Raw genomic sequence first — 21,552 nt, forward strand, 5'->3', positions numbered from 1 at the left:
CTCTGAGCTTTCCTTCCATCCAGGGCTCTGGTCTGCTATCAAGGCCCACCACTGCCATCTACTGATCTGTACATCTATACTCCAAACCAAGCTCTAGATTTATAACAAACAGAGAATGAAAGCTTTAACATTTCTCTTAAAAAATATAAACCAATTGTATCTAATCAGTGAGTGTGTCATTATGGTGAGTCGAAGAAGGGCCTCGATGCTGTAATAGTTATATTTTGAATCAAAACCTTAGCTCTACCCCAAAAGGTAAACTGATATCTTCAGATTTACACCTTTCGATGACTAACTATGTAGCTACAGTGTAAAAGCTAAAAACAACACAATATGAACAACAGCGTACATCACCACACATATTTCAACATGGACTGCTGCTGAGTTCATATAAGTGCCCTACATCAATCTTATGTCAATAAATATTTGATATTTGTTCTGAATCATTCAAAGTGAGACCCTTTTTGTTGTTCTTTAAGCAAAATGTACACCCCTTCCTCATTCTACCTACAGTGCATTCAGAAAGTATTCAGACCCCTTTACCTTTCCAACATTTTGCTAAGTTACAGCCTTATTCTAAAATTGATCAAAACGCCCCCCTCATCAATCTACACACAGAACCCCATAATGACAAAGCAAAAACAGGTTTTAGAAATGTTTGCAAAAAAAGGAAGGAAAAAAGGGGGAAAAAAGGAAATATTACATTTACATAAGTATTCAGACCCTTTACTCAGTACGTTGTTGAAGCACCTTTGGCAGAGGTTACAGAGGCCACTCAAGGACATTCAGAGACTTGTCCTGAAGCCACTCCTGCGTTGTCTTGGCTTTGTGCTTAAGGTCGTTGTCCTGTTGGAAGGTGAATCTTTGCCCCAGTCTGAGGTCCTGAGCACTCTGGAGGAGGTTATAATCAAGGATCTTACTGTACTTGCTTCGTTCATCTTTGCCTTCCATCCTGACTAGTCCCCAAGTCCCTGCGCTGAAAAACATCCCCACAGCATGATGCTGCCACCACCATGCTTCACCGTAGGGATGGTGCCTGGTTTCCTCTAGATGTGACACTTGGCATTCAGGCAAAATAGTTCAATCCTGGATTCATCAGACCAGAGAATCTTGTTTCTCATGGTCTGAGAGTCTTTAGGTGCCTTTTGGCAAACCCCAAGCAGGCTGTCATGTGCATTTTGGTGAGGAGTGGCTTCCGTCTGGCCACTCTACCATGAAGGCCTGATTGGTGGAGTGCTGCAGAGATGGTTGTCCTTCTGGAAGGTTCTCCAATCTCCACAGAGGAACTCTAGAGCTCTATCAGAGTGACTTTCGAGTTCTTAGTCACCTCCCTGACCAAGGCCCTTTCCCCCCGATTGGTTAGTTTGGCTGGGCGGCCGGCCCAAGGAAGAGTCTTGGTGGTTCCAAACTTCTTCCATTTAAGAATGTTGGAGGCCACTTTTTTCTTGGGGACCTTCAATGCTGCAGAAATGTTTTGGTATCTGTGCCTCGACACAATCCTGTCTCGGAGCTCTATGGACAATTTCTTAGACCTCATGGCTTGGTTTTTGCTCTGACATGCCCTGTCAACTGTGGGACCTTACATAGACAGAAGTGTCCCTTTCCAAATATTTTCCAATCAAATGAATTTACCACAGGTAGAGTTCAATCATGTTGTAGAAACATCTCAAGGATGATCAATGAAGACAGGATACACCTGAGCTCAATTCCGAGTCTCATAGCAAAGGGTCTGAATACTTATGTAAATAAGGTTGTTTTTTTTTGTAGAAATTTGCAAACATTTCTAAAAACCTGTTTTCACTTTGTCATTATGGGGTCATCCTGTCTCAGCCTCCACTATTTATGCTGCAGTAGTTTATGTGTCGGTGGGCTAGGGTCAGTTTGTTATATCTGGAGTACTTCTCCTGTCCTATTCGGTGTCCAGTGTGAATTTAAGTGTGCTCTCTCTAATTCTCTCTTTCTCTCTCTCGGAGGACCTGAGCCCTAGGACCATGCCTCAGGACTACCTGACATGATGACTCCTTGCTGTCCCCAATCCACCTGGCCGTGCTGCTGCTCCAGTTTCAACTGTTCTGCCTTATTATTATTCGACCATGCTGGTCATTTATGAACATTTGAACATCTTGGCCATGTTCTGTTATAATCTCCACCCGGCACAGCCAGAAGAGGATTGGACACCCCACATAGCCTGGTTCCTCTCTAGGTTTCTTCCTAGGTTTTGGCCTTTCTAGGGAGTTTTTCCTAGCCACCGTGCTTCTACATCTGCATTGCTTGCTGTTTGGGGTTTTAGGCTGGGTTTCTGTACAGCACTTTCAGATATCAGCTGATGTACGAAGGGCTATATAAATACATTTGATTTTATTGTGTGTAGATTGCTGAGGATTAAAAAAATGTCATGTAACAAAATGTGGAAAAAGTCAAGGAGTCTGAAGATTTTCTGAAGGCTCTGTATATATTTATTTCTCTCTGTCTATCCCTTCATCACCCTGTTATTTCCTCTCCTCCTGTCAGTTGGACAAGCTGCTCAGTGGCCCCGAAACACAGCACGTTATGCCACTCCGTTGATCACCGTTCAGTGTTGTGCCCTGCATCTGAATGTGATGTAAATGATAGGATAAATTCCTCTTAGGCAACATTTAGATTACTTTTCCTTTAGCTTTTCAGAGTGCAAAGGTTAGCTGAGACTATAAACTAAAGAGCAAAGTTCACTTCCAAGAAACCATGTTTGATGCTCTGGCAGACGAGGGCATTTTGGAGACCATTAAGCTAAACAGTACATACTGTAGGTGACATGAGGACAATAATCCTGACATGAAGAGCAAGCATGCAGCATGCCAAATCAAATACTGGTTGAAATTAATAAACTTTGAGACCCACAAAAAGTTTAACTGAAATGTTCTGTTGAGCCTACATTGCCTTGCTGTTAAAGGGGTCAACTGGAGTTGACTAGTGGGCTCCAGCTGGTTGGATGGATGTGAGTTTTATATGGGGAAAAAAAGACTAAAATATGCATGATTACTACTAGCTAAGTGTTTAGTCCCCAGCATGCTCATAACGCAGTGTTGTATTATGATATCAAAGGAGGATTATCTCAGAATTGTATCTATGTTTTCATATTTGTACGGAACTGTCGCTGTGGCTTGGAATTGGGATAATGCAAACATGCAAGATGTTTTCAGGCGTTAAATGTGAGAAAAGCGTTGACCCAGTTGACAGCTTGTTCACACATTAGATCACGCAGTCAAAGTAATCTGCTGTTGAAAATTCACATATGCCCGATTGCAGGGTTGGGGTGGGAGGTGTTTATAAAGATAGCTGAGATAATAAAGCACATGGGTGGGGGCATCGTTCTGGTTCATTCATATGTTCCTTTATAAATGGTGTCATTTAGAGTGGAGAAATTCTGGTCTAATAGATTCATCAATGCTCTAAGTGTAGAACGGCTCATTGAATATCTAAGAATGTTATTCTTCCTTATTTCAGACTGTTTCACTGTCATTTTCCAAAAGCTTAGAATTATATTGTTCTGTACTGAGGCTAATAAACACGTTGTCATGGTTTAGAAAACCTTGTGCCTTAATGGCTGGACAAGGATCTTTAATCCAGTTCCTTGAATTTCCTTACATTTGTATTTTCCCCTGCAGTTTGCTTAGTCCTGCATCCATACAAAGTGTAGGCTACTTGTTTACACCAATGAACTCTGCCTATACTCCCTTTGTTCGTGTCTTCTGTAAACAATATGATTTTTTTTCTGCTGCAGCATGTGATTCTTTAACAGGCTTATTTGTCCTTTTGTTACACATGTGTTCATAAAATCACTCTCTTCCAGCAATTTCTCCACTGCAGATTAGGTCCTTCATACATCAACACATTTGATGCAGTTCTACAGCATGTCTCTAAAACATACACATTACAATGTATTTGTGTTTTTTCATTTCTAAAAAAGGGAACTTTTTGGGCTGAATTTAAAACTTTCTTTACACCATGAAGAGTTCTGATGGACCCAAGCCTGGAAATCAATAATAATCTTCAACTATGAAAAAAATAACCTATCCCTATGATCATCCATAGAACCTTCATCCATTGCAGACGGAAGATTACCGCATAGCTAGCGCATAGCCAGGCAAAGAGAAGAGTGACAACTGTCCTATTGCTCTAGACGTCAGTGCCTGTCTCTGGATGAGAGGAGGCACGCAGGTTCACATCCTGCCCCTGAGTCCTACAGAGCTGCTCACTTACCTGAGGATAGCCTTTCATAATCATAATCCCCCAGCATCCATTGGTCCGAGGCAGTAGTCTTTGAAGACTGATTCAGACATATTTGTAAAAAAGAATGAAGAAATCTAAGCTCTAGTTAAACCATAATGCTGGCAAGTGGACAAAACTGCCATTCTAAAAACCCACAGATGTTCTTTCTAAAGTCAAATACCACCATCTAGAGGCCCAATTAATGTTTGCTAGTAGGGGGGCCAATTAGTCCCCCAGTGAAAACAGGACCAATACTAGATTATATTTTATTTTGATTAGCAAATACTGTTTTCTATAGGATTATCTCCAATTCAATAGCCCTAACTGCCCTAGGCTGTTTCCTTATTTATAACCAAGGGGTGACCAGCCTTCCACGAGCAAAATAACCACATAATAGGCAGGCTAAGCAGAAAATGTTCATTGTAAATAAACACGACTATCAGGTTTGCACTAAATAACATAGCCACAAAGTCAGATTCCAGAGCCACAAGCTCAAAAGTTGCAAATAAAATAGGCTTTTTGGTCTTATTTAAGATTAGGGTAAGGCATAAGGTTAACAGTGTATTAAGGTTAGGGTTAAGGTTAGTTTTAAAATCCAATTTTAAGATATATTTTAGAAATGGGTGGAGTTAGCCATAATTATGACTTTGTGTTAACGAGTGACGACCAAAATATCAAAGTTTAGCAACGGTCATCAAAATTGTTAAAATGTTTTAAAAACAATTCTCATAAATGCAACAGTTGGACAATAGATGAAGATATTCCAAACTTTTGCCATTTTTATAATTCATCAGATATTGACTGAATTATACCACATAAAACATTTAACTGATACTCACAAATAAAGGAGTTAAGTGATTTCGGTGAATTCAGGTATTCAATTTATTGTAAAATGCAGGTGCGAAACTTTGGTTTTAGAAATAGATGAACTTGCGTGTGTGTATATATATATATATATATATATATATATATGGGTGTTTATCCGACCTGATAAAATGTGTGTAATATATTACACACATTTTATCAGGTCGGATAAACACCCAACAATATAGGTGGTATGATTTTGTTGTTTTGCACACCAAGCAATTCGTTTTTTTATGGAGGTCAATGAGATTGTGGCTTATTTGCTACGGGAGATTTATTTGATCTCACATAATTTTCGTAATGCTTAAGTTAAATCTAAATTCCTTGGTGTCCACATCAACAACAAACTAGATTGGTCCAAACACACCAAGACAGTCGTGAAGAGGGCACGACAAAGCCTATTCCCCTTCAGGAAACTAAAAATATTTGGGATGGGTCCTGAGATCCTCAAAAGGTTCTACAGCTGCAACATCGAGAGCATTCTGACTGGTTGCATCACTGCCACTTCAGAGGGTAGTGCATGCGGCCCAGTACATCACTCGGGCAAAGCTGCCTGCCATCCACCTCTACACCAGGCAGTGTCAGAGGAAGGCCCTAAAAATTGTCAAAGACCCCAGCCAGCCCAGTCATAGACTGTTCTCTCTACTACCGCATGGCAAGCGGTACCAGAGTGCCAAGCGGTACCGGAGTGCCAAATCTAGGACAAAAAGGCTTCTCAACAGTTTTTACCCCCAAGCCATAAGACTCCTGAACAGGTAACCAATGGTTACCCGGACTATTTGCATTGTGTGCCCCGCCAACCCCTTTTACACTTCTGCTACTCTCTGTTCATCATATATGCACAGTCACTTTAACAATACCTACATGTACATACTACCTCAGGAAGCCTGACTAACAGGTGTCTGTATAAAGCCTTGCTACTCTTTTTTCAAATGTCTTTCTTCTCTTGTTTTATTTATTTCTTTACTTACCTACACATACACCTTTTTTTGACACCATTGGTTAGAGCCTGTAAGTAAGCATTTCACTGTAAGGTTTACTTACACCTGTTGTATTCGGCGCATGTGACAAATAAACTTTGATTTGAAGTTGAGTGCACGGATATAAGTAGGACACGAGACATCCTGGCAACTTTGAGAAAAAACACTTTATATCGGAGTTGACTCGAGATGGCTATGCATATTCATAACATAGCATCTGTCCATTGAATACAAAAACAACAACCTTCATTGAATATTTTATAGAATGTTACAATAATGAGATGTATCCACCAATCCAAAGACTGGTGCCACTTTGTATATTCTGGTTACACACTAGCGTTATTAATTTATCATCTCGGGTAAAAAAAAAAATGTTTTAGGCTAGCTATACTTTCTTTCCCTTGTCCTAATTTACCTGCCTAAGGGAGTGATTGAAATGTACACATTTGTTACCTGGAGGACATCGGGGTGGGTCATGCTTTTTGAATTTCAGTCAGGGGGAGGGTTTAGTATTTCAAAACTTTAGTCCAGGGGAGGGTTATGTAATTTGTCATCGATTAACAAACCTAATGGAATGGTAAATCTAAGTGCTGGTGGTAGTGCTATAGGTTCATGGGAATGTCAGCAATATTCTTTTCTATTTCACAGCCAAAATGATCAAAGCACTGCTAGTGGTGGAGGATAGTGGTTGGGTTTTGATGAATAAACCAGTTGTGGGTGGTTTGAGGCTTGGCCCCTCACTGGCCAATCAGAATGTGCTCCATGGCTAAATATGTGGTTTGTATATTTACGGTCTTTTATGTACTGTCTTGGAGTCAAGTCCAATGTTAGTCCGTAATAGTTTGTTAAACAGCTTAAACAGCTTACAGAAACAAAATAACTAAATGTAGACCCATTCCATCGTTGTAAAAATGTTGACTGAAAACAGATTCATTCATTGTTCTGAATTGCATGGCATCAATGTGGAAATGTATACATAAACTGAGCAAAAAGAGAAACATCCCTTTCTCAGGACCCTATCTTTCAAAGATAATTCATTCAAATCCAAATAACTTCACAGATCTTCATTGTAAAGGGTTTAAACACAGTTTCCCACGGGTGGTCAATGAACCATAAACAATTAATGAACATGCACCTGTGGAACGGTCGTTAAGACACTAACAGCTTACAGACGGTAGGCAATTAAGGTCACAGTTATGAAAACTTAGGACACTAAAGAGGCCTTTCTACTGACTCTGAAAAACACCAAAAGGAAGATGCCCTGCTCATCTGCGTGAACGTGCCTTTGGTGTGTTGCAAGGTGGCACGAGGACTGCAGATGTGGCCAGGGCAATAAATTGCAATGCCAATACTGTGAGACACCTGATCGTCCTCGCAGCGGCAGACCACATGTAACAACATCTGCACAGGATTGGTACATCCGAACATCACACCTGCGGGACAGGTACAGGATGGCAACAACAACTGCCCAAGTTACACCAGGAATGCACAATCCCTCCATCAGTGCTCAGACTGTCCACAATAGGCTGAGAGAGGCTGGACTGAGGGCTTGTAGGCCTGTTGTAAGGCAGGTTCTCACAAGACATCACCGGCAACAACAAACACACCGTCGCTGGACCAGACAGGACTGGAAAAAAAGTGCTCTTCACTGACGAGTCGCGGTTTTGTCTCACCAGGGCTGATGGTTGGATTTGGGTTTATCGTCGAAGGAATGAGTGTTACACCGTGGCCTGTACTCTGGAGCGGGATCGATTTGGAGGTGGAGGGTCCTTCATGGTGTGGGGCGGTGTGTCACAGCATCATCGGACTGAGCTTGCTGTCATTGCAAGCAATCTCAACACTGTGCATTACAGGGAAGGAAACCTCCTCCCTCATTTGGTACCCTTATTGCAGGCTCATCCTGACATGACCCTCCAGCATGACAAAGCCTCCAGCCATACTGCTCGTTCTATGCGTGATTTCCTGCAAGACAGGAATGTCAGTGTTCTGCCATGGCCAGCGAAGAGCCCAGATCTCAATCCCATTGAGCACGTCTGCGACCTGTTGGATCGGAGGGTACTTAATGCAGCTGGTGGCCACACCAGATAATGACTGTTACTTTTGATTTTGACCCCCCTCCCCCCCTTTGTTCAGGAACACATTATTCCATTTCTGTTAGTCACGTGTCTGAGGAACTTGTTCAGTTTATGTCTCAGTTGTTGAATCTTATGTTCAGATAAATATTCCCACATGTTAAGATAGCTGAAAATAAACGCAGTTGACAGTGAGGATGTTTCTTCTTTTTGCTGAGTTTAGCATTTGTATAATTGATAAGGCCTAAAAAGAGTGAATAATTCCAATCAAATTCGAAACAAAATTAAACAACTTGTTTTAAATAGGCTATGTCTAAGTACACTTACAGGCACCATAATTGCTCCCTGTGGGCACATAATATTAAAACAATGCAGATTATGGAGGGTTTTGCACACGTCCAAACTTTTCTCATTAGCTGGACAAATATTCAATATAAAGAGAAAGGGAGACTGGAAGCAGTAGAACGGTGAGTGGACAAATATGTTTTATATACATATTGGAAGCATCTTACAGATCGCATTCTCAATTCTCCAGAAGTTGCAATGCATGCACGCCTTGGATGTTCTCACCATAAAACCAGGACAGTGTGAATCATTCTGTTTGGTTTTATTAAAATTCAACAAAATGTTAATGATTTTTTTCAAAAATAATTTAATATAAAATGTAAAAATCTTCAGGATAGAAAAAGACAGGACACATTGCTATTGAACCAGCTTTCATTATAGTAGGCCTTGGGTAAGGGTAGCCTATGTCCATGCGCATCATGAAATGACAGATGAGAACCATGGTGAATACTGGCAAACCTAGTATTTTTAAGTTATTTTCCTGTAACAATTGCTTGTTTCCCATTTCTTATACCGCTTTACCATTTAAACCAGCATTTGGTTGTTCTTAAATTTCTTTACTAGTGCTGCCTGAAATTAGCACTTTACATCATGTTAAGGACATGTCAGATATGTCCAACCCTCCCATCTGAGCTGATATAAGACCGGTAAGTGACCTATCCTTGCACAAGTTTGAAAATAGCAGAGCAGGTTAAAATTGCAAACAAACAGGCGTTTGACACAAGAGCCCCCTTAACGACAGTCAAGAATAGCCTTAGAGGGAGAGCGCAAAGATGGAGGACCAGAGGTAAGCTTGCTACTGCCATAATTTTAATAAAAATATGTTTTGTTTCCCATAATGAAGCTATACAGTATATGCGAGTTATTGACCTCACAATAAGCAATACTTGAGTAATTTAGATTACTATGAAGCGGCAGTCGTGCAGATGGGGTACTGAAAGTAGGCTAATTCGAGAAGCCCTTATTCATTTAAACAGTCTTCATTTTAATTTGACTTTAGACTACTAACAAGAGGACAGTGGTGGAAGAAGTACTCAATTGTTATACTTGAGTAAAAGATTCCTTAACAGAAAATGACTCAAGTGAAAGTTACCCAGTAAAATACTTAAGTCTAAAGGATCTGGTTTTAAATGTCCGTAAGTACAGTGGTAGAAAAAGTACTCGTTATACTTAAGTAAGTAAAAAGTGATGAGGAAGGGAAGGATTTCCTGGTGGTTGGGTCCCCGGTGAGGGTGAGTGGTGCTGTGACGGATTCCAATGGTTGCATATCCAGGACTTGGACAGGAAAAGGAGAGCGGGTATGAAGTTAAGTTCAGGGAGGAGGCAAGGTGGCAAGGGCCTGGTCGATAAAGTTCCCCACGGCACCGGAGCACTAAAGCTGTAGAAACAACACTTGAGGGACAGCTAGCCAGAGAAATGGGAACCAGAAAGGTTTCGGCGGAGAACAATGATAACAGAATTCTCATGACTAGCCTGGGAAACAGAAGGTCACAGGGCTGCCCCTCTGCTCTAGTGGACCCCTGGTTGGGATGCACCGGACACCACTGAAGCTGGTGCTCCTCCTGGCTGCAATAGGGACAAAGCCTCAGCTATCTCTGGTGAAGCCGCTCTGCCACAGAGAGGTGTGTGATCCCTACCTCCATGGGTTCAGGCTCTGCTTCAGGGCAGCCAAAGGAGAGAGGGGAGGTGAGTGGCAAGTTGGAAACCGGCGCTCCTGAAGAAGGTTATCCAGAGGGCTGGCCATTGCGATGAGAGTCCAAGGATTTGTAGTCATCCTGACATGCCAGCTCTGTCTGGACCGCTTGGCGCAGTCCACTGCAGAATAGTGTGGGGTGCACTGGCTCATTTAATCTGCTGAAGGCTGCCACAGTCTGAAAGGTGAGTGAGTACACCGCAGCGGTCTGGGCACCCTGCTGAAGGTGGAAAAGTCACTCAACTCCCTCTCTGCCTTCGAAGACCGCCCTGAACAGAGCCATGAACCCCTAATAGGAATCCAGCTTTTCCTCTCTCTGACGGCCGTAGCCCACTCCAACGCCAATCCGGTCAGCAGGGAAATGACAGTGGCAACCTGGACCTCTTAGTGGGGGGCTCCCATCTGATAGGCGAAATAGAGGGAGCACTGGAGTAGGAAGCCACGTCATTTCGATGGAGTGCCGTAATACTTCTCCAGAAGGGACAGTTGGGCATCGCTGACCTGGGTGGACGGCTGGGTAGGCTGGGGCACTGGCTCCTTGTGACGACCCGTAGCAGGAGGCCCTCAGTCAGAGGGATGGAGAACCTCCTTCCTGGTCATACCCAGTAGAGCCAGCTGGTCATGGTGTTGGTGGAGTAGATGACCGTGTTTCTCGACAGTGTGGAAGATGGTGAAATCTTCTGCTGCCATACTTTCTGAGGCAGAAATCTATAACATATACACAGGGAGTCAAGAAGCAGAGTTTAATAATGAAACTAGACAAAATAACAGACATGAAAAGCATACCGAACATGAGAAAATTATACTGAATGATACTTGCTATGAGGGGAGAGTAATCAGGGTGGTAATGAAGTCCAGGTGTGCTTAAAGGTTGCCAGGACCAGTGGTTAGTAGACTGCAAAGTCGAGCACCGGAGTGACACTTCAACAACATGCCTATACATTTTACATGTAGGCTGTATTACATGAAATTTAAAAAAATATTAATTTAGAATACATCATATTGAAATGAAAAATGCCTTATTAGGCTATTCAGTCATTCTACTGTAGAGTGCCTTTGAATTCACTTGTAGAAACACGAGTTTGGAGTGAGCTATGCATAGTTTTGTTAGTTTAGCCTAGCAGATCCTCTTATATTCTCATTCCCTAACCACAGTCAACACACATCTATTAAAGTAAAAACAATATAATGGAGAAAAAAAATGTATAACTAAGAAAATGATTGTTTCTGGAATTTAAAAAAGTGACAAGTGCATATACTGTAGGCCTACCTGATGATATGCAGCTGCTCTGTTAAAAAAAACAAATTGCTTTTTCTCTAATTCATTGATGATCAGATACTTCAGTTGTAACTGGTTCGGTTGTCATTTCTTTTTTTTCTTTTCTTTTTTACAGTTTATAGACAATTTTAGCACTTCCAAACTTAGACTATCCACTTTTTCAACAATAGCCTGTATAGAAATTAAAACCTCTCCGGTGCTGCAGCATGCGCTCAGCACTACATAGAGGATTCAAATAGCTTGATTGAGGAGTTGGTTATATTTGATTCAGCTGTGTAGTGCTAGGGCGAAAAACCCGAAACGTGCACCCAGAGGGGTGCCCCAGGACTGAGCTTGGGAAACCCTGAGTTGGCCGGTGGCTTCCTGTGATTTATATTGGTGGCTTCACGTCATACATGAAGCATTCTGCTGAGATTTCCTTCCTAGATACATTTTCAAATATGTGTGGGCATTGGCGCAGTATCTTCACCCTAATGGTCAACGTTGGTGAAATCTATCTTTTGATTGGTGCATATTTTTGTCAATATACCCTGCTACACTGCCACTGGGTTTGCGCACCACAGACCTAGAATCAGATTTCTTTACCCCCAAAATAAGGTTCTCCATAAAGGAATGATCAAATATCTGATTCTGAATCAGTACCTCGATCCACAGGCATCATGGTTGTCTGAGCCGTGTGTCAGTTCTGGCAGCTTTGTGGGAATTTGACACTATGGGAAAACTAGATGAGTTACTTTAAACCCGGGTGAGTTGCAAGCTCAAACCTTATTAACTTGGTAATATGATGTGATATGGGTTCATTTATTTTGTCAATTTTATTTTAAGATTGATTAATAAACTAGAGTTTTTAACGTTAGCTCGAATGTTAGTTACGTCAGTGAGTGAGTGAAGGAAGCAAGCATGCAATGTCAAAAATATATTCGGCCGTTTAGCTAGCTACTGGTAGCTGTTAACGTTACCACGTAGCTAAATAGCTTGCTGGTTATTTTGTTCGTCCTGTCGTTTTATGGTAGGTATAGTTAGTTAGCTATCTCTTTTCATAGTTGAATGCCACTTTGTATGTCCTGTTGCTCTATACTGTAGTTAGCTAGTCACATTCATAGCTAACGAGTCTAGACTAGTTGAGACTAGTATGAGGGCTGGCTGTTCATGGCCCCTAGTCTGATTAATCAGGCTGTTATACACAATTAATTGGTAGCTATATAGAGCCTGACACTGTGTAAATGTTCCTTACAAGACGATGTTGAATATAATTACATTTACACTCCTCTACCGGCTGTCTGTCCTTCAGCTGCTCGAAATTTGAGACAGAATATCCACAGGAAAGTATTCATTGTTTACCCGACTTTTCAGAAAGCCAATAAGTAATGTGGCTCAGTTCACACCGAGGTAAAGTTAGTTTTATTGTGGATATTTATATAACTATTGAACCAATCATGCCATGACAATGAAAATGGTGTGTTCTGAATCCGGGGAGGATAGAGAACAATCAGAGATTGAAATCTGAATAAAAAATTGAAAATTCGCACGCAAATTTGTTGATTGTTCTCCATCCTCCCCAGATTCAGAATATACCATTTTCATTGTCATGGCATGCTTGGTTCAATAGAACCAAATATCCAATGTAAAATTTGTTTTACTTTAGTACCTAACCATATACTTAGCAGCTCTCTACAAAGTAGGGTAAACAATACTTTCCAATTGATATTTTGTCTCAAATTTCGAGCAGTTGAAGGACAAACTGCACAGACAACCGGTAGAGTAAGTTTAAATGTAATTTCATTCAACAATCTGGCTTGTAAGTAACATTTACATGATTTTGCAGGCATTAGTGTCAGGCTGTATATACCAATTAATTGTGTAATATAGCCTGATTAATGAGACTACATCAGTGGCAGTCGGTGCCGTTTAAGACGAGGGAGGATACATTTATTTTTATGAGCATTGCCTTATTTCTATTACAGCATATTGGATGACTCTCATTCATAGTCCATTCACCCAGCTCAATGTAACATCGATAGGTTTAGGCTACTACATGATACTCCAATTTTCCCTATACCCATCATAAAGTTTCTACAACCTAGTCTATGAAGGAAAGTTTACAACATAGATGCACAGGTCGAGAGAATTTTAAGAAATCAAAGTGACAGACAGTGACACATTCAATACCGCCTTGCACACATCTAGCTGATCTAAGGTGTAGTTATTAGTCCAACAATTGCAAATTATAGTTTTTATTGGACAAATGCATGTGTGTTTATCCCCGTTTCATTCCATTTGGTTCCGTTTAAGAAAAGTTGTTCAACGGTGGAATGAATACACCACTGATCAAACACAGTCCACTTTCATAGCAGCATGATCACTTTGCTTGTTGTGTGTGTATATATATATATTTCTCGAAACTATCTACACACTCTCCTCACTTTTTCTCTTTGCTTGTGGAGAACACATCAGCTGTCTGTAACCAGGTGAAAAAACCTTTCCCAGCCAAACCTTCATATCATGTCTGCTAACCTCTACACACAGCCTACATTGTTGTCACCTCATAGTCAACATAGCTACTAGAACTGATGCATTAGTCAACCCGCTACATTCATACACAGTCAGAAAGCAGTTTAGCGGGCCCCAGTGGCAATAAATTAATACAACCAAAAGCTTACCTTGACTTGGAAGTTCCAGTGTTGGATAGCCATAGTCAGCTAGCACCCCTCTCTGTTTGAGCTGGGTGTTTGAGTAGGCTAAACTAGCTAGTTGCATTCAACTAGCTCAGTTAAAGTTAATGTAAAAAAATAAGTACAACCAAATATATCTCTCTTGCTTCTCCTTAATTTTGGAATAAATTGTTCAACTACTATCTCCCTTTGAGTCAGCTACTGACCATATTTTATGCACTGCAGTGGTAGCTAGCTGTAGCTTATGGTTTCAGTACTATATTCATTATCTGATCATTTAACTGGGTGGACAACATCTCAGTTCATGCTGGAAGATCTCTAATAGGTTGGAGCTCGGAAGTTGTCATAATGACTGTAAGTCTATGAAAGGGGGTGAGAACCGTGAGCCTCCTAGGTTTTGTATTGAAGTAAATGTACCCAGAGGAGGACAGAAGCTATCTGTCCTCTGGCTAGACCATGGTGTTACCCTACAGAGTGCTGCTGAGGCTACTGTAGACCTTAATTGCAAAACAGTGTGTTTTAATAAATGATTTGGTGACATGAATATATTTATATATTAATTTATATATATATTTGGTGACATAATATATATATATATTTATTGTTTTGTCTGAAATGTTTCACTATTTACATTTTTATGAAATTCACTGAGGAGGATGGTTGTCCTATTCCTCCTCTGAGGAGCCTCCACTGGACTACATGGTCCCTAGACTAGTTGACTAATTGGCTGTTCACTACCTACAGAAACAATGTCAGTGGTACTTTTTGTATTCAGTTTGCATAGCTAGCAACATATTATAAAACCCTTAGCTATCACACTTAACAATTTTGTGTATTTTCTGTCCACCTAAAGTAGCTTGTTGTGATGCGGAGAGGAGACCTTGTTCCCCGCGCCTTCCAGGCCCCAGTGGATGTCCATGCTAGTGTAGATGGCCAGGTGTACATGTTCAGGCGAGGCCAGCAGAATGACTCTGCTGGCTCTTCAGAGGAAGAAGAGTTCAATGTGATGGAGTTGAGGCCCCGGGGGTGGCAGGAGCTGGAACAGGACAGACGCGGAAGCCTCATGCTGCTGGAGAGGGATGTATTGGTTGGGGACAACCTCAACAAACTTGCTCTGCAATATGGCTGCAAGGTAAGTCCTGCAGCCCATGTATTTGCTGGCAGCAAACTGTACAGTGTACTGTACAGTGGTGGTGTAAAGTACAAATATTTAAAGAACTACTTTGGTCATTTTTCAGGGGGTATCTGTACTTGACTATTTATATTTTTGACTACTTTTACTTCACTACATTCCTGATGAAAATAATGTACTTTTTACTCTATACCTTTTCCCTGACACCCAAAAGTACTCGTTACATTTTGAATGCTTAGCAGGACAGGAAAATGGTCATATTCATACACTTATCAAGAGAACCTCCCTGGTCATTCCTCCTGCCTCTGATCTGGTGGACTCACTCAACACACAGGCTTTGTTTGTAAATTATGTCTGAGTTTTAAAGTGTGTCACTGGCTATCTGTAAACAAAATTAAAACAAGAAAATAATGGGTTCTGGTTTGCTTAATATAAGGAATTTGAAGTGATGTATACTTTACTTTTGATAGTTAAGTATTTTCAAAACCAAATACTTTTACTCAAGTAGTATTAGTAAAGTCACCCAAGTATTTAATGGGTGACTTTCACTTTTACTTGAGTCATTTTCTATGAAGGTATCTTTACTTTTACTCAAGCATGACATTTGGGTACTTTTCCCACCACTGCTCTACAGGACACTACGTCAAGCACTGTACATACATGTCTGCATAGGCTACTGATACTGTGTGTTCACATGATGCCAATATTGACACTTGTCTTCCTCTCAACAGGTGGCAGACATAAAGAGAGTGAACAACCTGATTCAGGAACAGGATATATTTGCTTTGAAATCAATCAAAATCCCTGTGAAGAAACACAGCTTATTGACTGAGGCTAATACAGAGCTAAAAGTGCCAGATCCAGGAGCCTCAAATTCAGCCACACCACTGCCCCAGCCACAGGGCAAACTTACAGCCAGATTCCCTGGTAGGCCACATCTACAGGAATACACCGACTACCTCAAGGAAGTGGACCATGACATTGAGAGACTGATCCAAACCACAAATGCACAGGATGAGGTTTTTTTAGAGGCTGCAGAAAGGCCACAAAAGTTGGGCTCCAGAGGCCAGCGCCTGACCAGCTATGGAGCAGACTGGGGCATCCAGTGGTGGAACGCTGTGGTGGCCATGCTCCTGATAGGCATTATCCTACCTGTCTTTTATGTTGTTTATATCAAAACACAAGATACTGGAGTGCCTGCTGCTGTAGCTTCCTCAAACAGCTCAGGGACAGGCCTCAGCACAGATAGCCCTAGGAGCACTTTTAGCAGCCAAGAGAGTGTGTCTCTCAGTCTGAACAAACCTAACACTTAATTGAGGGAAACAATGTCTATGGACTTCATGCTTAACTTTGGTCAACCAATGTTAGCCATAAGTACAATCACTTTGAATCCCTAAATAATGTTCTGCTTAAAGGTCATCAAAGTATTACCTTAATGAAGATGTGTTGCTGTGTAACATTTCTTTACACAAGCTTGAAGCTTTTACTTTAGTATGGATTTCTTTGTGTTTTACCACGTATATTGGGCTTCATCGTTTCTAATTTTGTGTGCCTTATTAGATGCGTGACTTATTCAGTCAACTGTTCTTTCTTGTTTGTGCTAATTATTTGTGCACGTATTTTAACACAAGTGGTTGATTTGTGACATTACAGCTTCAATTGAATATGGATATTCAGTTTCTGACTTTCTTAGACAATCTGAACTAATGGTACAAAATGTTTTATTTTTCTATGATAAGGATACAATGCCAACAGTGCCATTTTACAGAGATGTGTATGAACTAACATGTTTTTCTTTTGTTTCAATACTTTATTAAGTGCAGTAAATGTCCTTTAAAGGGATAATTGTGGCTTTTATCTACTTCCTCAGGGTCAGATGAACTTGTGGATACCATTTTTATGCATTTGCTTGCAGTGTTTTGGTAGTTTTGTAAGTCAATGCTAACCAGTGTTAGCGCAATGCCTGGAAGTCTACTGTTCCCATAGACTTTCAGTTATTGCGCTAATGCTAGTTAGTAACTTCCTTCAAACTGCACGAAGATACAGTACATACAAATGTTATCCACAAATTCATCGGACTCTGGGGAAATAGATAAAGGGCCTCATTGCCAAAACCCCCGAACTATCCCTTTAAACTAGGAATTAAAACTAAACCTGCATGCATAAAATGTCCGCTTGCAGGTCTGTGAACTAAGCTATGCAGTGTGTTACACTGATGTAGGCCAGGCCTATCAGAAAGCAAAGCAGTCAAAGCTTTTTCAAAACTGCTGCCATGGTCCGTTTCAATCAAGTGCTCTTACTCTGTGCCAATCAGTTAATGTTACTCCTGGAAAAATATAGCCTGATATTCCTATTGCCTTCGATCCAAAACAAACAGTGAGAATAATGTGAATGAATTAATTACTCCGGTCAGTAACAACTTTTATAAGTTAGCATTAGTGTTATTTTCCAAAGTTACATGAGTGTTTTGAGAATGTATGAACCATTCAAGAGGGCTCAAATTATGAATAATTTGAAACATGTTGGCAGTCTTTTATCAAACTGACCCTTTTCAGTATTTTCCACATTACTTTTTAAATTGGTTAACAATTATTATTTGCAAGCATAGCCTACATTATGTAAGGGACAGGACCAGTGAACAGTGACACAATGAAACTATTTGTTGCAGGTCAAAGTTTTAAATGTTGAAGTTAGTTGTAACTGAGAAGTGTGTGTGTGTGTGTGTGTGTGTGTGTGTGTATATATATGTATATATATATAACGCAACATGTAAAGTTTTGGTCCCATGTTTCATGAGCTGAAATAAAAAAATCCCAGAAATGTTCCATACACGAAAGTTTGTCTCTAAAATGTTGTGCACAAATTTGTTTACATCCATGTTAGTGAGCATTTCTCCTTTGCCAAGATAATCCATCCCTCTGACAGTTGTGGTATATCAAGAAGCTGATTAAACACTGACTTGCCTAGTTAAATAAAATAAATAAAAACAGCATGATTTCACAGTTGCACCTTGTGCTGTGGACAATAAAAGGTCACACTAAAATGTGCAGTTTTGTCACACAATGACACAGATGTCTCAAGTTTTGAGGGAGCATGCAATTGGCATGCTGACTGCAGGAATGTCGACCAAAGCTGTTGCCAGAGAATTTAATGTTCATTTCTCTACCATAAACCACCTCCATTGACATTTTGGAGAATGGACCTCCACATCTGCCTTCTTCACTTGCGAGATCGTCTGAGACCGGACAGCTGATGAAACTGAGGAGTAATGTCTGTAATAAAGCCCTTTTGTGGGGAAAAACAAGTTCTGACTGGCTCGGCCTGGCTTCCCAGTGGTTGGGCCTATGACCTCCCAGACCCATCCATTGCAGCGCCCATGCCCATTCATGTGAAATCCATAGATTAGGGCCTAATGAATTTATTTCAATTGACTGATTTCCTTATATTAACTGTAACTCAGTAAAGTTGTTGCATGTTGCGTTTATACATTTGTTCAGTATAGTTTGTAAAAGGCCAGAAGCAATTTATCTTTCACAACACCATGCTGTTTTTATAGCCTGTGAGTTTAATACATTTTAAACGTAGGTAATATATTTGAGGTTTTTAAAATGGTACATACCTTAATGTATTTACTTTATGCCCTATACTGGCTGAGGTTAACACAAAAGCACAGTAGTGCTTCAGTTCTATATGAGTGTTGTATTTCATTCACTATGTGTGTGCTATATTATTGGGCATTTTGTTATTGTTTATTTCTCCACTATGATCATATTTTATTTTAATATAACCATAGTTCTAAAGGTAGAAATCATGTACTGTGACTGGATAATCCCTGTCGTTTCTCCTGATTTAACTTTTGTCTTCACTAATTAATTGTTTGAAAGAATGAGAGGTTTACCTACATAACACAGCCCACATGGACATTTAATCATGTAGATAACATGGGTGGTGGAGCATGTAATAATGTAATTTATGTGGAACCGTTTTCTTGTATGTGGTTGGAAGAAATATTCACACTTCATCATATTGGTGCACTGTGCACCTCTGCATTAATAGCTACCATTCGGAAGAGGGCGTAAAAGAGCCTGGTTCTTTTTCTTTTGTGGCTGGCAGTTGGCATGGACCAATTTATCGTGCACATTTTCTCTCCTATATACACTAAGTGGTGGATTTTTAAATTCAGCTGGCAATGCTGGGTCCGATGATAAAACATGCCATCATCTCCCACTTTGCGCGAGTTCAAAGTATATGTGGTGGTGAACATTACAGTGTTATTTAGCTCTAGTGGGTCTTTTTTTGTAGAAGTTCATCTTGTATTTTCCCTAATACAAATTGAAAAGCTTCATTCACACATTGTGGAGAGTAGTGAATTGTTAGAAATCTATTTTCTAGATAGTCCTCTACAGCTATCAACTCAATCGCTGGTTGATAACTGTTTTCTTTCCCTCCCAAAAGATAGCATTTGTAGATAATTGGCCTTTCTGGGACTCGCCCACAAACAGGACCAAGCCTGGCCTACTGAGGAGGGGTGCTCTCATTTTATCTATGAACATAGACAGAGCTCTAACTCCTCTAGCTCCACGATGAGATAGGGTGCAGGCCAAGCAGCAGGCTGTTAGCCAGCCTGCCAGCTTAGTGGAGTCTGCCACTAGCACAGTCAGTGTAGTCAGCTCAGCTATCCACATTGAGACCGTGTATGTGCCTTGAACTAGGTTTCGGGCAAAACATTAACATGGCGGTGTTCGCCTTAGCAATCTCACTGGAATAAAGACCTCCTCCATTCCTGTCATTATTGAAGGAGATTGTGATATCGCACATCTCAAAATAGGGCTACTTAATGTTAGATCCCTCACTTCCAAGGCAGTTATAGTCAATGAACTAATCCCTGTTCACAATCTTGGTGTGATTGGCCTGACTGAAACATGGCTTAAGCCTGATGAATTTACTGTGTCAAATGAGGCCTCTCCTCCTGGTTACACTAGTAACCATATATCCTGTGCATCCCACAAATGCGGAGGTGTTGTTAACATTTACGATGCCAAATTTAAATTTCCAACAAAAACAATGATAGCATATTCATCTTTTGAGCTTCGAGTCATGAAATCTTTGCAGCCTACTCAATCACTTTTTATTATAGCTACTGTTTACAGGCCTACTGGGCTCCACCACCCAATGTCCAACATGTCGTCGGACCTACTCACTGTCACAGTCATACTCTGAACCTAGTTTTGTCCCATGGAATAAATATTGTGGATCTTAATGTTTTTCCTAATATTCTTGGACTATCGGACCACCATTTTATTACGTTTGCAATCGCAACAAATAATCTGCTCTGACCCCAACCAAGGATCATCAAAAGTTGTGCTATAAATTCTCGGACAGCCCAAATATTCCTAGATGCCCTTGCAGACTCCCTCCACCCAACCAAGGACAACAGAGTACAACAGTTGGTTAACCACCTAACTGAGGAACTCAATTTAACCTTGCGTAATACCCCTCAAAACAAAAAAACATGTCTCATACAAAACTAGCTCTCTGGTATACAGAAAATACCAAAGCCCTGAAGCAAGCTTCCAAAAATTGGAACGGGAATGGCGCTACACCAAACTGGATGTCTTCCAATTGGCTTGGAAAGACAGCACCGTGCAGTATCGAAGAGCCCTCACTGCAGCTCAATCGTCCTATTTTTCCAACTTAATTGGGGAGATTGAGAACAATCCCAAATTTATTTTTGATACTGTCGCAAAGCTAACTAAAAAACAGTATTCCCTAAGAGAGGATGGCTTTCACTTCAGCAGTGATAAATTCATGAACTTCTTTGTCGAAAATATCATGATCATGAGAAAGAAAATGACAGACTCCTGAGTCTGCACAACACTGCCAGGACCTAGGATCAAGGGATACACTCAAGTTTTTTAATATTGTATCTCATGCCACTTTGATTAAAAGCAGTCATGGCTTCAACCTTCAAGCTGAATACTGGACCCGATTCCAAGTGTGGAATATATACGGTACCCTTTTCAAAACAGGCTTTTTGGAAGTACTCTTTTTAATGGCTCAGAGTGGAAGCTGTCCCCCTTTAATATATAATTTCTGTTAGTTTCCTTTCTATACGGAGTTGTAAACAGGGTTCTATTTGATTTCTCAATCCACATATCGAGGTAATAAACATGTTTAGTGTCACATTCAATAGTGAATTTGAGAATTGGGTCAATGTCATTGAGTAATGCCATAAAGTCTGACAGCCTTTCTCCCGTTCCTCCCCAT

At 40.6% G+C, this 21,552-nt stretch overlaps 1 protein-coding gene and 1 long non-coding RNA gene across 4 annotated transcripts; one reads left to right on the forward strand and one right to left on the reverse strand.

Moving 5' to 3' along the window:
- Positions 1-8,756: 8,756 nt before the first annotated feature.
- On the reverse strand, positions 8,757-11,622 carry LOC118396708 (uncharacterized). Its single transcript, XR_004828252.2, has 3 exons — positions 11,473-11,622; positions 11,019-11,157; positions 8,757-10,910 (listed from the first exon to the last, which is right to left on the reverse strand). It is a non-coding gene; the product is annotated as an uncharacterized LOC118396708 (long non-coding RNA).
- A 468-nt stretch (positions 11,623-12,090) lies between these two features.
- LOC118396707 (lysM and putative peptidoglycan-binding domain-containing protein 4-like) lies at positions 12,091-18,123 on the forward strand. Of its 3 annotated transcripts, none has more exons than XM_035791070.2 (3): positions 12,091-12,226; positions 15,010-15,285; positions 16,017-18,123. In XM_035791070.2, the coding sequence occupies exons 2-3, from the start codon at positions 15,019-15,021 to the stop codon at positions 16,596-16,598; spliced, it is 849 nt and encodes a 282-aa protein (XP_035646963.1). In that variant the 5' UTR covers positions 12,091-12,226; positions 15,010-15,018; the 3' UTR covers positions 16,599-18,123. The 3 variants fall into 3 exon arrangements, with proteins under 3 accessions (XP_035646963.1, XP_035646960.1, XP_035646962.1); XM_035791067.2 differs by having other exon boundaries at positions 12,099-12,226; positions 15,007-15,285; XM_035791069.2 differs by lacking the exon at positions 12,091-12,226 and adding an exon at positions 12,233-12,490 and having other exon boundaries at positions 15,007-15,285.
- The last annotated feature ends 3,429 nt before the right edge of the window (positions 18,124-21,552 follow it).

This window comes from Oncorhynchus keta, chromosome 17 (genome assembly GCF_023373465.1).
Source record: "Oncorhynchus keta strain PuntledgeMale-10-30-2019 chromosome 17, Oket_V2, whole genome shotgun sequence".
NCBI lineage: Eukaryota > Metazoa > Chordata > Actinopteri > Salmoniformes > Salmonidae > Oncorhynchus > Oncorhynchus keta.